The sequence below is a fragment of the Diceros bicornis genome, chromosome 30, assembly GCF_020826845.1.
Source record: "Diceros bicornis minor isolate mBicDic1 chromosome 30, mDicBic1.mat.cur, whole genome shotgun sequence".
NCBI lineage: Eukaryota > Metazoa > Chordata > Mammalia > Perissodactyla > Rhinocerotidae > Diceros > Diceros bicornis.
This window is the reverse complement of record NC_080769.1, coordinates 11,267,538-11,284,691: the sequence shown is the minus strand read 5'-3', so window position 1 is coordinate 11,284,691 and position 17,154 is coordinate 11,267,538. Positions and strand designations below refer to the sequence as shown.

General features: G+C 42.3%; 1 protein-coding gene across 1 annotated transcript; it reads left to right on the top strand.

The window, feature by feature from the left end:
• The first annotated feature begins 5,528 nt into the window (after positions 1-5,528).
• On the top strand, positions 5,529-6,608 carry LOC131394624 (olfactory receptor 7G3-like). The gene has a single exon (XM_058526011.1). It carries the CDS (start codon positions 5,529-5,531, stop codon positions 6,549-6,551), a length of 1,023 nt encoding a protein of 340 aa, XP_058381994.1. The 3' UTR covers positions 6,552-6,608.
• Positions 6,609-17,154: the final 10,546 nt, after the last annotated feature.

Here is a 17,154-nt window from a genome sequence, read left to right as displayed (position 1 = left end):
GAGAGAATTTACACCACAGAAATCAGCCAGTGCTACAAATCAGAAGTTTTACTGACTTCCCAGCAAACCATTTCCTCTAATCCTCGGTCTCTTCATCTCTGTTATGGGTATAATGATGGCACCTAACTCATAGGTTGAAATGATTTCTTGGCTCATACTGGTAATATTTAGTCATCTCCTATTTGGGTCTAGCACTGTGTTAAGCCATAGTGAGCAAAAACTGACAAGTCCTTGTTTTCTCAGACTTGTAGTTTTCAGGGCAAAGTGGGCTTTCATCAAATAATTGTCAAAGTCCTGGATCTCAGTGCAATTGTAGATGAATGCCATCAATAACTGAAGCACCCTACAAGAGAGCTCCAAACCAAGAACCCTCACCTAGGGTGAGCATCAGAGGGGGCTATCTGAGCGAGTGCTCTTGAAGTGAAAATCTAGAAGCTGTAGAGAGGCAATCATTAGTGTTTCCAAAACGGGATGCAGACAGCATTTTAAAGACTGCGTATTTTAATATGTATTAGAAAATACATCACCAGCACAAAAAAACTTTGTTCAAAATTGAGCTCAGTTAAAAATGTGAGCCAGTTAAGAGTCTCTTTCAAGTCCATGAGAATATTGGTTACAATTATGAAGACATCAGGAATGACTGACGTTTGGGAAACTGCCTCCTGGAAAAGTGAGTGGTGCTTGGTGAAGAGTGACTGTCACCTCTGTTGGGTCTCTTGATCAGCCCTGGACAGTGAGCTTTAATTCTGGAAGAGAGCAGAGGCAAAGGAGAGAAGAAGGCACATGCTTATCCTCACTGGGGTAATTAGCAAATCAATAGTTTCCTTCCTTCTGCTGAAGGGTTGGAATGAAGAGAATAATTTGACTAATGAGGAGCTTTGGAGATAAGGCCCCTAGGGACAGAAAAAAAATGTACATAGACCACCTGTCCCCTATCAACACAATCTCATCCCTGCCAGACCAGAAAGAAGACACTGTCTCTTCTTAGAGATTGGGTCTTGTCCAGAAACTCCATACAGGATTGTCTCCTTGAAATTCACAAGGGTCGATTTGTCTTCAACATCCACATCCTGGGGAGAAACTCAGCTCCTGTGATCTTCTGTGGAGCCATCCTGGAGATACAATCCCTTGTAAGCTCAGGAGGAAAAGGGGCAATTTATTAATATTATTAATATTATTAATATTATTAATCCCATCTGAGGATAGTCCTATGTTAATTAAGTAGGAAGTCTAAACCAATGGTTCTCAAAATGTTGTCCCCAGACTAGCAGCCAGGGCTGGGTTCATGGGCGTGCGACCTGGACAGTCACAGAGGACCCCACCCTTGGTTTCGTGCTCTGCTGTCACTGTCTTGAAGTTTTTGAGCAACGGGTCCCACATTTTTGTTTTGAACTGGGACCCAAAAATTATGTAGCTGGTCCTGCCATCAATAGCATTACCTGGGGAGTTATTTGAAATGCTCTTTCTCAAGCCTCACCTAGACATGCTGAATCAGAGACTCTGGGGTGGCATCCAGCAAAGAAACACGGGTGACTTCTGGTGACTCTGATGCACGGTCAAGATTGAGAATGGCTGTCTAAGGCCACCTCCAAGTTTTCATTAACTGCTTGGCGTATTTCCAATTCCCCTGGCACTATATTTGCAATTGTTCCTGGCTCTGCTGATCCCTTTCTCTCACCCTAAAATTGCAGAAACCTAGTCAAAGGAACCCTACTCAAAGGAACCAAGACTTTCTAAAATTTTCTAAGGATTCCAGTCTGTTCTGATGCACCAGGAAGGGCAGGATGGGACCTGTGCTGCTGATCCTCATGGCACTGGTTTTAGATCTAATCCTTTAAGGGAGACACTGAGATTCAAGGGAAGGAGATCAGCCTCCCCAGTCAACTCGCTCCTTGATGTGGTCAAGGGTCCCAGCAGAATTTGCAAAATGGTAGTCTTTCCTCACAATTCACAGACATTGTCCCATGAATGTTCTCTCTCTCTTCTCCCTCCTCCTCCTCCTTTATCTTCCTGCCGTTCTCTCCTACACCATCCAACACACACCCGTCTAAGGAAAGAATCATGTCAAGATCTCTTCTCAAGCCCTAGTAATAGTAATAATATGGACAATGAGTGCAAACTCTGCATTGTGCTTTATTTTTTCCTTTTCAAGCATATTCCTGGGATGTAGATACTATATTCTCATTCTTACTACCCAGAGGAGAAACACTCAAGCATGTTCAAGGATTTCCTTTCTTGGCTTTACACAGTATTTGAATCCACCTATGGCTGATTCTACACCATGCCTTAGAAATTTCTACAGCAGTGATTCTCAAAGTATGCGCCCCTCCTCAGTGCAGTATCAGCATTACCTAGGTACTTATTAGAAATGCAAATTTTGGGGCCCCACCTCAGACCTAGTAAATCAGAAACCCTTGGGTGGGACCCAGAAATCTGAGTTTTAACTAGCTCTTTGGGCGATTTCTTTTCTTTTCTTTTTTTTTTTTTTTGTGAGGAAGGTCAGCCCTGAGCTAACATCTGTGTTAATCCTCCTCTTTTTGCTGAGGAAGACCGGCTCTGAGCTAACATCTATTGCCAATCCTCCTCCTTTTTTTTTTCCCCAAGGCCCCAGTGGATAGTTGTATGTCATAATTGCATATCCTTCTAGTTGCTGTATGTGGGACGCGGCCTCAGCATGGCCAGGAAGCGGTGCGTCAGTGCGCATCCGGGATCCGAAACCGGGCAGTCAGTAGCGGAGCATGGGCACTTAACCGCTAAGCCACGGGGCCCGCCCCTCTTTGGGTGATTTCTGATGCACACTTTGGAGAGTTTGAGAGCCACAGCGCTACAGTAACAGTAATTGCTGTCTTCCTCTAGACTAACCAACTCATCAGTCTCTGTCTCTGTTTTGTCCCCCAGTTTGTGGGGCATGGAGGCTGGATGTTGAGAGCTCTGTAATTCTCATTATCTTTTTAACCCCTGACCCTGGTGGCTCATTCTGGATGGTTCCTACCCCTTCATTCCTAAGAACAATTGATAAACACTTAGAGACCCGCCCAGTCAATCCTTTCTTGCCTCTTTGGAAGGGCCCAATGACTAGCCTACCAGGATCCCAAAGTAGACTGAGGGGACAGAATAGGTAAAGATCTAAGATTTGCACATGGTGTGGATTCTTCCAGGAGACAACATTCATCCTGAGTCATTTCTGAGCTGGACTTGGATATAATTCTACCAAGAACAAGAGGAGGTAAGGTCTGAGTCTCCGTGAATGGTGTTAAGTGGTCTCTTGTTCTGCAGGATTCTCTGGCTAAGGGAAAAGGAAGAGACAGAAGTGAGGGTGGGTCTATGTTCCCTAAGAACATCCACAACGTGCAAGAAATGAGGAATGACTGATTTCTCAAAGCACCATGAAGAACAGGAGCCTGAGTAAAGCAAATCAGAAAGAGTTTCTTCAACAATTTTTATTAATTAATTTATTTTTCAATCGTTGTAAAATATGCATAACAAAATTTACCATTTTAATCATTTTTAAGTGTACAGTTCAGTGGCATTAAGTACATTTCTATTGTTGTGAGACCATCACCGCTGTCCATCTCCAGAACTCTTTTCATTTTCAAAACTGAACCTCGGATACCATTAAACACTAACTATCTGTTCTGCCTCTCACAGCCCCGGACAACCACTCTTCTGCTTTCTCTTCTATGAATTCGACTCCTCTAGGGACCTCATATAAGCGGAATCATACAGTATTTGTCTTTTTGTGACTGACTTATTTCACTTAGCATGATGTCCTCAAGTTATAATGTCCTCCCCATGTTATAGCATGTGTCAGAATTTCCTTCCTTTTAAGGCTGAATAATATTTAATATTCCATGGTATGCGTATTCCACATTTTGCTTTTCCATTCCTCTGTCAATGGACACTTGGGTTTTTTCCACCTTTCAGCTATTGCGAATAGTACTGCTATAATAATAATGAACATGAGTGTACAGATATCTCTTTGAGATCCTGCTTTCCATTCTTTTAGGTATATATCCAGAAGCAGTGTTACTGGATCGTATGGTAATTCTATTTTTAATTTTTTGAGAAATCCTTCAACATTTTAACGCAGAAAAGTTGTCAAGTCTCTTTCTTGCACCTTTAAATTTTCCAAATGTATATCCTCCATTCATGTTTCCAGAATAGTAACTGTTGAAATAGATAACAACCTGTGTATTAGAAAATGGAGAGTAGGGGCTAGCCCCGTGGCTTAGCGGTTAAGTGCGTGCGCTCCGCTGCTGGTGGCCCGGGTTCGGATCCCGGGCGCGCACCGACGCACCGCTTCTCTGGCCATGCTGAGGCCACGTCCCACATACAGCAACTAGAAGGATGTATAGCTATGACATACAACTGTCTACTGGGGCTGTGGGTGAAAAATAAATAAATAAATAAAATTATAAAAAAAAAGAGTGCTTGGATGGTGGAGGATAATTACAAAACCATTGACATATGAACATGTCCTAGAAGGTGGCTACCAAGGAAAAATTAGTTGAAAGAAATATGCTGTATACTGACTCTGAGTTTCAAGACATGGTCCACATATGTGGCTCTAAGCTTCCTAGTAGCCAAAGAAATGAAAGAAACAGTGATTACTAGAGAAAATAAACCAGTTGTTCAGAAAAAACATTAGCTATTCTTTTTTGGGGGGAGATGGGGGAGGAAGATAAGCCCTAAGCTAACATCCAATGCCAATCCTCCTCTTTTTTGCTGAGGAAGATTGGCGCTGGGCTAACATCCATGCCCATCTTCGTCTACTTTATATGGGATGCCGCCACAACATGGCCTGACAAGCAGTGCTTTGGTGCGCACCCGGGATCTGAACCTGTGAACCCCAGGCCGCTGGAACAGAGCGTGTCCACTTAACTGCTGCACCACTAGGCCAGCCATAGCTATTCTTGTTTTAAGGACCAGACAGGAATTTCCCCTATAGGTGTGACGTTTCTACAATAGACACAATACAGAGACTCATTCAAACTTTCCTTATGATGTCCTTCACTGTAGGCTGATGACAAATGACTAATCATAGTCCAGCAAAAGCAATTTCGGTGGCTGAAGCAATTCCTTCAAAATAGATGGGCCCCAATAGAGTGGTTTGGTATAATTATAAAATAGAGAATATTTAAAGGAATGGATGTATGATGTTATTTTTCACATTGAGGCAGCAGAGAATATGAGATTATAATTTCTAGCAGTACCTGAGATTTATAATTATAAGCAGACTCAGGTAGTATAGAGTTACTTACAGAGTTAAGATTCTTTAAGAAAATGAAATCATCTAACCAGGTTTGATGCTGTATGAAGAAACTACTAGGATTTAATCCTAGATATAAAATGGCATGCAGACATTATAGTCACTAAAAAAAAAGTGCTTGTTTTCATTTTTTAATTTCAGCATTAGAAAAATGTATGCTAAAATAGAGGTCACTCAAAAATTACTTGAGGAAGGAAGGAATGAGAGGAAAAACCTGAATGGAAGAACTGTTTACATATTAGTAGAATTGAAGGCATAAATGAAAGACTTCTCTCAAACAAGCAAAGTCTGTGTGTCTGTTTCATTGTCATTCATGTCTCTATTTTCCAGACTCGTCAACAACACGGAATCAAGAAACCAGACAGGAGTTTCAGAATTCCTCCTCCTGGGTCTCTCAGAGGATCCAGAACTGCAGCCCCTTCTTTTTGTGATGTTCCTGACCATGTACCTGGTCACAGTGTTCGGAAACCTGCTCATCATCCTAGTGGTTATCTCTGCCTCCCACTTCCACACGCCCATGTATTTCTTCCTCTCCCACCTGTCCTTTGTTGACATCTGTTTCACCTCCACTATAGTCCCCAAGATGCTGGTGAACATACAGACAGAGAACAATGCCATCACCTACGCAGGCTGCCTCACTCAGGTATATTTTTTTGTGGTTTTTATATGTATGGACAATATACTCCTGACCATGATGGCTTACGACCGCTATGTGGCCATCTGCCACCCTCTGTATTACACGGTCATCATGAACCCCTGCCTCTGTGGCCTTCTGATTCTTTTCTCCTTGTTAATTAGCATTATGAATGCCTTGCTCCACACTGTGATGGTGTTGCATCTGTCCTTCTGCACAGACTTGAAAATTCCCCACTTCTTCTGCGAACTCGCTGAGATCCTCAAACTCATCTGTTCTGATACTCTTATCAATAACATCCTGGTGTATTTAGTGACTAGTCTGTTAGGTGTTGGTCCCCTCTCAGGGATAATTTTCTCTTACACTCGAATTGTCTCCTCCATCCAAAGAATCCCATCAACTGGTGGAAAGTATAAAGCTTTTTCCACCTGTGGGTCTCACCTGTCTGTTGTTTTCCTGTTCTATGGGACTTGTGTTGTTGTCTACCTTAGTTCTGCAGCTAATTTCTCCTCCAGGAGGAGGGCAGTGGCCTCAGTGATGTACACTGTGGTCACTCCCATGATGAACCCCTTCATCTACAGCCTCAGGAACAGGGACATGAAGGGGGCCTTGAGGAAACTCATCTCTGGAACATTTTCCTTTTCATGATCCTGTCATCTGCCTTGGGTGTGGGCTTCTGGAATGAGTCAAAGGGAATAAAATACCAAGTATGCCTCAAATCCTGACTCATCCGTCATTCAATTCTCCTAGCAAGGTGATTAATCACTGGCTTTCAAGTCAAATAATTTAGTATCAAATCCTGCTGTCCTGTGTTTTACTACCCATCATTTATCAACTAACTTAACTCTCTGAGTTTAGTTCAACATCTATAAAATGGGCAGAGTAATATTACAAACAGTGATCTAGGAATATATCTCATATATTGGGATATAGGAGATAATTTAATATATTATAGATGCAAAAATGTGTCTTATTAAGCACTAGTAAAATTAAATGAATAATTATGAGATGTTAAAAAAGTCAGTTAAATCTCAATAAAGCTAGGGAAAAAATAGTAAATATGGGGAGTACAATCCATGTGTTAGTAAACTTCAGTAGACACTCATTTGCTTCCACATTAGGATATTGGTAAACGAATTCTCATTTCACCTTCTCCTCTTTGAGTCATCTTCATTTTCCTCTTTATTTTGTCCTCATTTCTGCTAGATTGCATGCAGAGAAATATGCTTGAATTAAGTCCATAGAGATTCTTATTTAATCCTTGAGTTACAGAAAAGTTATTTCTTTTTTTTTTTTTTTTCTTTTGTGAGGAAGATCAGCCCTGAGCTAACATCTATTCCAATCCTCCTCCTTTTTTTTCCCTTTTTCTCCCCAAAGCCCCAGTAGATAGTTGTATGTCATAGTTGTATATCCTTCCAGTTGCTGTATGTGGGATGCCGCCTCAGCACAGCTGGACAAGCAGTGTGTCGGTGGGTGCCTGGGATCCGAACCCAGGCCGCCAGTAGCGGAGCGCGGGCACTTAACCGATAAGCCACGGAGCTGGCCCCAAAAGTGTATTTCTTAATGTCCAAATACATGGAGGACTTTTTTTTTATGCTTTGAATTGATTTCTATTATAGTTGCATTGCGGCCGGAAAACATATTCTGCATGATTTTAATTCTTTGAAATTTATTGACACTTGCCTTATGCAACACTTGTGTTCAAATTTTGTACATGGTCTGTTTGTGTTGAAAGATAAATGTGTGTTCTACAATAATCGAGTGCATTTTCTATGTATGTCCAATAGGTCAAGTTTGTTAATCATGTTCAAATCTTAGTTATTTTGACTGATGTTTTTTGTTTCTTTGTATCAATCATGGAGTGATATATGTTAAAATAACCCAGTGCGATTTTGTATTTATTTCTGCTTGTAGTTCAATCAATAGACTACTGTGTACAAATTGAGAATTGTTATGTCTTCCTGGTGCATTGAATCTTTTATCTTTATGAAGTTATGTTTATTGTCACTGAGTGTGATTTTGCATTAAAGTCTACTTTGTCTAGTAGTAATGCACTGTAGTTACACAAGTTTTCCTAGACCTCTCAGGTGATGGGAAACCTGCCTGCAATCCATGCCATGATTGGTTTGCTTCCAGTTCTCCTCTATTCTTTTTTTTTTATTTTCTGTGAGGAAGATTGGCTCTAAAATTTGTGCCCATCTCCTCTATTTTGTATACGGGATGCCACCACACATGGCTTGATGAGTGGTGCATAAGTCTACGCCCAGGATTTGAACCTGCGAATGCTGGGCCACTGAAGCAGAGCACAGGGACTTAACCACTACACCACCAGGCCAGATCCTCTCTTCTATTCTTAAAAAACATTCCTTTGGGGCCCAAAGAAGGGAGTCCCTGACTCTCACTCTTCACTCCTGAGCCTGCAGACACTTGAAGCTCACATTGGTCCCTCAGGTGCCTCTTCTAGACCACCTCAAAGGTAAAGAAAACCAACCCTGGTATCTCACTCACCTCTCTGGAGCCCTATCCTCTCCTGGTCTCCATGCAGTGATTTCTTTTTTTTTTTTTTCCTTGTCTCTCCCAGGTTTTTTTCCCAGCTTTATTGAGATATAATTGACATACAACATTGTGTAAGTTTAAGGTGTACAATTTGTTGATTTGATACATTTATGTGTTGCAAAATGGTCATCACTGCAGCATTAGCTAACACCTCCATCATGTTACATAATTGACATTTCTTTTTTTGTGGTGAGAACATTTAAGATCTACTCTGTTAGCAACTTTCAAGTAAACAATACAGTATTATTAACCATAGTCACCATGCTGTTCATTAGATCCCCAGGACTTATTCATCTTCTACCTGGAAGTTTGTACCCTTTGACCAATCTCTCTCAATTTTCCCCACCCCCCAGCCCTTAAAACCCACTATTCTACCCTCTGTTTCTATGAGTTCAGCTTTTTTACATTCAAATACAGTGATTTCCTTCTAGTATTTAGATCTTTGGTGCTTTTAAGATATATTTTTTTAATGTACACTGCACGCAGACTTTCAGTTGTGTTCAGCTGGAGCGTTGGTCCACATTTCCCAACCTGCAGCAGAAGTCCCGAATACAAATCATTAAATCAATGCTATCTTAGGTTTGAAGCTAAATTTCTGCACCAGCTAAGCCAGCTTCATGGAGGGCACAGTCTTTTCAAGCAGAGGTACCTATCTTCTGAGGTGCGTTCTGTGTGTTCGTTGAGAGTAGGATGGGGACACTGCTTGTTTAAATTGAGGGCCAGTTTTTGTCTATATGGTATAATAAAAAATATTTGGTCTTTGTCCCAAGTTCCTGGCACAGAACTCCAAACCCTTGGAATCTCCTGAGTAATAAGAGTGCCTTTGGTATGCTAATGAGATAACTCTTGGCTTAGCAGCTCCTAGATAGCTTCAGGGCTGCTTGCTAGCAAGACCAAACTGATTAGAGGGTTGGAACTTTCAGCCTTAAACTCTTGACCTCCAGGGAGGGGAGAAGCCTTGGAGGTTGAACCAATTACCAGTGACCAATGATTTAACGAATCACCTCTATGTAATGAAGCCTCCATAAAAACTTAAAAGGATGAGGTTTGGAGAGCTTCCAAGTTGGTGAACAAGAATGCATCTACGTGGCGGGAGGGTGACTCATCCAAAACTCCAGGGAATCAGACGCTCCTGTGCTCAGGACCCTCCTGGACCCCGCCCTATGTATCTCTTCATCTGGCTGTTCATTCATATCCTTTAATATCCTCTGAAACAAAGTAATCTAGTAAGTAACCTGTTTTCCTGAGTTCTGTGAACTGCTCTAGCAAATTAATTGAAACTGAGGGGAGCGGTCAAGGGAACCTATGATTTATAGCCAGGTCAAGCACAGGTGACAATCTGGCCTTGCAACTGACATCTGCAGTGGGGAGAGGGGCAGTCTTGTGGGACTGAACCCTTAACCTGTGGCATCTTACATTCTCTCCAGGTGGATAGTGTCAGAATTCAGTTAAATTGTAAGACATCCCTCTGATGTCCAGAGAGTCAGAATTATCTAGCGTGGGGGAAATCCCCTTCCATACACACACCCACACACATTTGGTGGCCAGAAGTGTCAGAAATGAAGTATTGAGTGTAGTGTGAGATTCAAGGAGACACACAGGGGAAAGTGAGTTTTTCTCTAGACCTACAAAGCCTAAAATATTTACTATACAATCCCTTACGGAAAAAGATTGCTCTCTGCCCTTTCCTGGTTCTCAGCTAAAGTCTGAGGTCCTTCTGTTACCAAACCAGCTTCGTTTTGCCTGCCTCCCAGAAAACCAATCACTGAGACGGCGAGATTGCAGAGACAGAGGGTTTAATCACAAGGCAGCCAGGTGAGGAAAATGGGAGAAGAAGTCTCAAATCCGCCTCCCCGAAAATAGGGACTCAGGGATCTTTATGGGGAAATGGGCAAGGTGGTCTAAAATGTGGAGATAGATGATTGGAGATGAGGAGAGGTGAGGTAATTGATGATCTGCGCAAGCATAGTCAGACTTCATGCCTCTTCATAGGACGCAAGTTCACAAAATAGAGGCATTGGCATGACCCGAGGATGGAGTTTTTAGCCTCTTGACGTCAAAAGGTCACATATCGGACATCTGCTCGAGCCCAGTTGATGGGTTGGTGGTCTCAACAGGTCTGAAATGGACAAGGGGTTCAAATTCCTGAAAAACAGCTAACATCCATTACCATGGTGATAACCAGGGAGGAGTTATCTATAGGAATCTAGTGGGAGTCAGATAGCATATTGCCTAAAGAGCACAGTTAACAATGGGTGGGTAAACAGCTAAAAGCTATAGCCAATGGTTGCAAAAAGGAAGAAACTTTAGTTTCTAGCTACTTAATCATCAATGTCTAACAATGTGCTGGTTTCACTTCTTTCTGAGTTTTTACAACTAAAATTTGACAAACTTCATATAAAAATCCTACAAGTTTGAGCTGCTGTGTTTCAAATAAAAGGTAACAAACAAATAAATGAATAATGATCAGTAACTCCAAGGGAAAATCAAGAGGCGCTTAAAAATCCTAGAGCCTGCTTGTTTTCTGCGTCTCAGAAGGAATTTAGGTTTTCAGACATTGTTGCCCAGTGTCTAAAGCCCTGGTCCTCAAAGGAGAGGTGGGTAGCGATTTTTCTTCCCAACCCTCTGCACACACCACCCCCTCACACACACACACACCTCAGCACTAATCACATTTGCAGCCTGATAACTCTTTTGTCGTAGGAGGCTGTCCTGTGCAGAAATGTATAGCTGCATCCCCAGTTTCCACCACTAGATGCCGGTAGCACCCCACCCAAACCCAGTTGTGACACAACTATCTGCAAGCATTGCCAAATCATTCCCTGTTGAGAACAACTGATCAAAAAAATACGTGTATATATATACGTATTTTTTGGTGGGGAAGATTGGCCCTGAGCTAACAGCTGTTGCCAATCTTTCTCTTTTTTTGGCTCGAGGAAGATTGGCTCTGAGCTAACATCCATGCCAATCTTCCTCTATTTTCTACGTGGGATGCTGCCACAGCATGGCTTGGTGAGCAATGCACGGGTCCGCGCCCGGAATTCAACCTGTGAACCCCACGCCGCTGAAGCAGAGCACGCGAACTTAACCACTATGTCACCAGGCCAGCCCCCCAAGAAATATTTTAAATGAAGACAGGTAAGGTATCTTTGAGTAAGCTAGTCATTTATATCTGTGGTTCAAATACTAATACATAAAGGAGAGTGACAATATTGAACTTTACTTGTGCCGCTGGAAAACCAGGACAGTTAATTCTCCCACCCTTTTGTGTTCTGGAAACTACTTACTGCAAAGAGCCTCCCTTGCTCATATGATTGGATAAGACTTGCTGATGACTCCCTTGGTTACCTATGACAAGGCCAGACACACACTCTCCAAATTCCCATTCTTTTCCCAGGGTTTCTAACTTTCTATGCATGGTCTCAATTTTATATTTACAGCTTTTCATGTCCCCCTTTGCCCATGTGTCTCTCTCTGGGGATATCCTAAGAAGCAGGGGACTCTACAAACTTCATAATCACTATTGTCACAGCAATGAAGTGGGTGCCACACCACTTAATTTCCCAGTGCTAACAGCTGCACATCCTCCAATGCAACTGCTGATGATAACTTGAGTAATTGTAATCCTACTAGCTGCCACGTGTTACCCACCCCTGTTTCCTCCTCACAGATAGATGAGCCATGAGCTCCTAAAGTATATAACTGATACCAAATCCCTTAATCTCAAGTTCGTGCGCTTGACGCCCAGCAAGCCAAACACTGAGACATTAGCGCTTGGAGATGGAGAAAGATTTATTAGAATTGGCCAAAACAGGTAGGTGGGAGGGGGCTGGCCCCATGGCATAGCGGTTAAGTTCGCACGCTCTGCTGCTGGCGGCCCAGGTTCGGATCCCAGACATGCACCGACGCACCGCTTGTCAGACCATGCTGTGGCAGCGTCCCATATAAAGTGGAGGAAGATCGGCACAGATGTGAGGTCAGGGCCAGTCTTCCTCAGCAAAAAGAGGAGGATTGGCATGGATGTTAACTGAGGGCTGATCTTCCTCACATAGACACACAAAAAAAACAAGCAGGTGGAAGCCTGGGTTCACTCAAATCCACTTCTCCAAGAACAGAAAGGAGGAGTGTTTTATAGAGCTAAGAGGCTTGGCAGGAGAGGCTTTAGGGAAACAAAGGGGTCATTCCCAATAAGCCTCTTGGCAATCTGACTTCTCGGCTTCAACAGCTGCCGAGGGCTGGCCATCGACCTCCCTGAGGCATTCTCCTTCTCCTGCAAAACAAGCTCACAAATCCTCGAGACCCCTGAGTCATCCCTCAAGTTAAAAAGGAAAAACAGCCAATTGATTTAATATCTACAGCACCCCTCAGGTGCCCAACTTCATAACCAAGCCAATCCCAGACTCCTATTTTGAGAGTCTCTTTCTTGGGGCCAATCCTGGGTACCCTTTATTGTATCCACCAGTCCCACTAGGATTCAGATGACCCACTGAATTTAGAGTAACTTGAGTAGAGTTTAATAAGGTATTATTTACAAAGGTATAGGCAGGGTTTAGGGAAATCACGAGGAGTAGTGCAGTACCCTATGGCTTTTAAGAGAAGGCTGCACTGGGGCCAGCCCCGTGGCTTAGCGGTTAAGCACGCACGCTCTGCTACTGGCGGCCCGGGTTCAGATCCCGGGCGTGCACCTGACGCACCACTTGTCTGGCCATGCTGAGGCCCCGTCCGACATACAGCAACTGGAAGGATGTGCAACTATGACATACAACTATCTACTGGGGCTTTGGGGGAGAAAAAGGAGGAGGATTGGCAATAGATGTTAGCTCAGAGCCGGTCTTTCTCAGCAAAAAGAGGAGGATTAGCACGGATGTTAGCTCAGGGTTGATCTTCCTCACAAAAAAAAAAAAATAAGGAGAGAAGGCTGCATGACAGGAGCAGAGATCTTGGTCTGAGGGATGCAGCCAGCCTTCAGTGACCGGCAGGGAGGGAGATAGGTGGATAAATACCTGAATTTCATTCTTCTTCTCTGTGATCTCTTGTGAATCCTCCCCACTGGCCCAACCCAATGGGAAGCTAGAGGGCAAAGAAATATCTTGATGTAGAATAAAAAACAGCCTTCCGAGGCAACAGGGAGGGTCAAATATTGGCTAGAATAGCAAATGGAATATATCCAACATCAGTGAGAAGTCATTAGAGAGATTTGAGCAGAGGACTAATACGATCTTACTGAAGTTTTGAAAGAATCACTCTGGTAGTTGAGTTCAGTGTGGATAAGGGCAGAACAGGAAGACTAGAGAGCAAGAATCACAACAATTAAGTGGAGAGTTGAAGGAGGCTTGGACCAGAAAGATAACAGTGCAGGTGGTGAGAAGTGGGCTGATTCTGGATCCATTTTTAAAGTAGACCATCAATATTTTTTGAGGTATGGGGGGATGAGAGAAAGAAAGCAGTCAAGACTGACTCCAGGGTTTTTTGACTTGAACTAAAGAGCTGCCATTTTCTGAGATGACGAAACTGAAGCTTAAGGGATGGGAGTGAGAATGGAGTTAGGTTTTAATTTTTTATTGAACCATAATATGCATTCAGAAAAGGAGACGTATAATTTGACACGTTTTCACAAACTAGTCACACCCATGTCCAGCATCCATCCAGATCAAGGAGAACTCCATCAGCATCCAGGAAGCCTCCTTGGTTTCCCTAGCAGTCAACATTTCCCTGCCCACTGGATAATGACCATCCTGATGTCTAACAGTTCGGATTATTTTACCTGTTTCGTACTTTGTGTGTCAAGAGAATCATATGCTATGTCCTCATTTGTGTTTGGCTTTTTTGCTCAATTCATTATGTTTGTGATATTCATCCAGAATGTTACATATAGTGGCACTTAGTTCATTCTCAGTGTGTGAATATGCTACAATTTACTTATTCATTACACTGTTAATGAATGGGCACTTGGATAGTTTCCAAACTATGGCTACTAATAACAGTGCTGCAGTGAATATTTTTTGCACTTGTCTTTTGCTGGGGAGTGGAATTTCTGGCTTATAGGAGTTACACACAGGCAGCTCTAGTAGATTCTACCAGTTTTGCAATGTGACTCTAACAAATTACTCTCCCACCAGCAACATGTAAGTTCTGCTTCCTCCATATCCTTACTAATACTTGGTGTTTTCAGACTTTTTCACTATAGCCATTCTGTCAGGTGTCTCATTATGGTTTAAATGAGTGCTTAACTAGCATTTCCCTGAGAAGTTGAGAACATTTTTGTATGTTTATTGGCCATTTGGATATCCTGCTTTGTGATTTGTCCAGATGTAGGGAAGGGGGGAGATTTTTAAATTGAGTTGTTTGTATTTGTCTTATTGAGTGTTACAGTTCTTTATATATTCTGAATATGGATTATTTTCTAGATATATATGTTTTTCTTCCACTTTGTGGGTTACCTTTTTACTACCAATGATGTCTTTTGATGAGCAGTTCTTAATTTTAATGTATTCCAGTTCATCAAATATTTCTTCCCTTTTGTCTCCAATTTAAGAAATCTCTGCCTACTTTGAGCCATGAAGTCATGTTTTTGTCTACAGACTTCATGTTTTACATTTCACATTTCGTTCTGGAATCATTCCGGATTTTTTTTTTTTTTTTTTTGTGAGGAAGATCAGCCCTGAGCTAACATCCAATGCCAATCCTCCTCTTTTTGCTGAGAACGATTGGCCCTGGGCTAACATTTGTGCCCATCTTCCTCCACTTTTATGGGATGCCGTCACAGTATGGCTTGACAAGCAGTGGGTCGGTACACGCCCAGGATCCGAACCTGTGAACCCTGGTAGCCCAAGCAGAACGTACACACTTAACTGCTGCACCACCAGACTGGCCCCTATGTAATCATTCTGGAATGATTTTTGTATATAGTACGAGATAGAGACGATTTTAATTTTTTTCCATGTGAATATCCAATGGACCCAGCTTTATTGAAAAGACCATCCTTGCCCCACTGTAGTCATTGTGTCATACACTAGGTGGCCCTGTGTATGTGGTTCTGTCCTCTTGCATTGGTCAATTTTCTACTCTTGCACCAATCCCAAAGGAGAGAGCTTGGATTCTCCTTACGTAAGGTTCAAAAAACAGGCTAAGCCAGCCCTGATGGCCTAATGGTTAAAGTTCAAGCTCCCTGCTTTGGCAGCCTCGGTTCGCTTTTGGGTTGTGGAACCACACCATCCATCTCTCAGTTGCCACGCTGTGGTAGCAGCTCACATAGAAGAACTAGAATGACTTACAACTAGTATATACAACCAGGTACTGGGGCTTTGGGGAGGGGAAAAAAAAGAGGAAGATTGGTAACAGATTTTAGCTCAGGGCAACTCTTTCCCTGCCAAAAAAAAAAAAAAAAAACAGGCAAAATTCTTCTAAGATATGTAGGAGAGGAAAAAAAATCTTTCCTTCTATCCTTCTAGGTTCTAGGCTGGGGCTTTGTAACAAAAGAGATTAACAAGAGAAAAGCATGCAAATTTATTTGTTTTATGTAACACTGGAGCCTTCATGAGCAAATGAAGATGCAAAGAAGTGGTTAAAACTCAGCGTTTTTTGTGCTAGGTTTGATGAAGAGTCATGGAAAATGTGATAGGACAAAATGGTATGAGCGAAAGATAGCAAACTGTGGGAAATTTAGCAATCCTGTTCATTTGGATTCCTCTCCCCGTCACTCCATCTTTGGAGATAAGAATACTCCTTTCCCCTGGTGTAAGGAGGACACCTACCACATAGGGGTCTCACGACCTGCTTCAAAGGAAGGTCAGAGAGTCCTTCCTGAACCTGCCGTTTCTCAAATTCCTTCAGCTTAAAATATCCAATATGCTAAGGTGCATATTTTAAGGAAGTTGTGTTCTGAAACCTGTCAGATATTATAATAAGTCATGACAGGGTTTCCCTTAGAGAATGAGAGGATATAGTGACCAGGAGGACCATGAAGGGGGCTTCTGAGTGACTGGTAATTTTCTTATTTAAAAACTTGGGTAGTAATTGCATAAGTGTTTGCACTTTGTGGACATTTTTATGATTTGTGCATAGGTGTGTTCACTTTAAAAATGGATTTATGGGCTTTCTGTATGATTGTTGTACTTCAACAAATAATTTTATTTTTGCTTTTTGTGAGAAAGATCAGCCCTGAGCTAACACCCATGCCAATCCTCCTCTTTTTTGCTGAGGAAGACTGGCTGTGGGCTAACATCCGTGCTCATCTTCCTCCACGTTATGTGGGATGCCGCCACAGCATGGCCTGACAAGCGGTGTGTCGGTGTGTACCTGGGATCCGAACCCCGGCCGCCAGAAGCAGAGCACGTGCACTTAACTGCTATGCTACGGCTGGCCCCTCAACAAATAATTTTTTAAAAATAAATAAAAGTCCACTTTAACTATCTCTCTCCAGCTTCTCTAGGCAATGTGAATGACTGACTAAAACTCATTTACAAGGGTGGGGGACATTCACCAGTATTAACTCATTAATATTTTATCTCCCTACAATAATCATATCTTTATATAGAAACAGAATGTGCATGAGGTTTCTCTAACCTTCTGAGGTATTGTTTACCTTAATAATGCTTCCCACTGAGAAGTATTGCAGAATTTTCCCACTCTTAATTTTTTTGGGGGTTGAGTTTTTTTTCTTTTTTTAATTTTTTGTTTAGTGCAGTAACATTGG

Coding starts and splice junctions, on each gene's coding strand:
- LOC131394624 (XM_058526011.1), top strand. CDS start 5,529: ATGAAAGACTTCTCTCAAACAAGCAAAGTCTGTGTGTCTGTTTCATTG.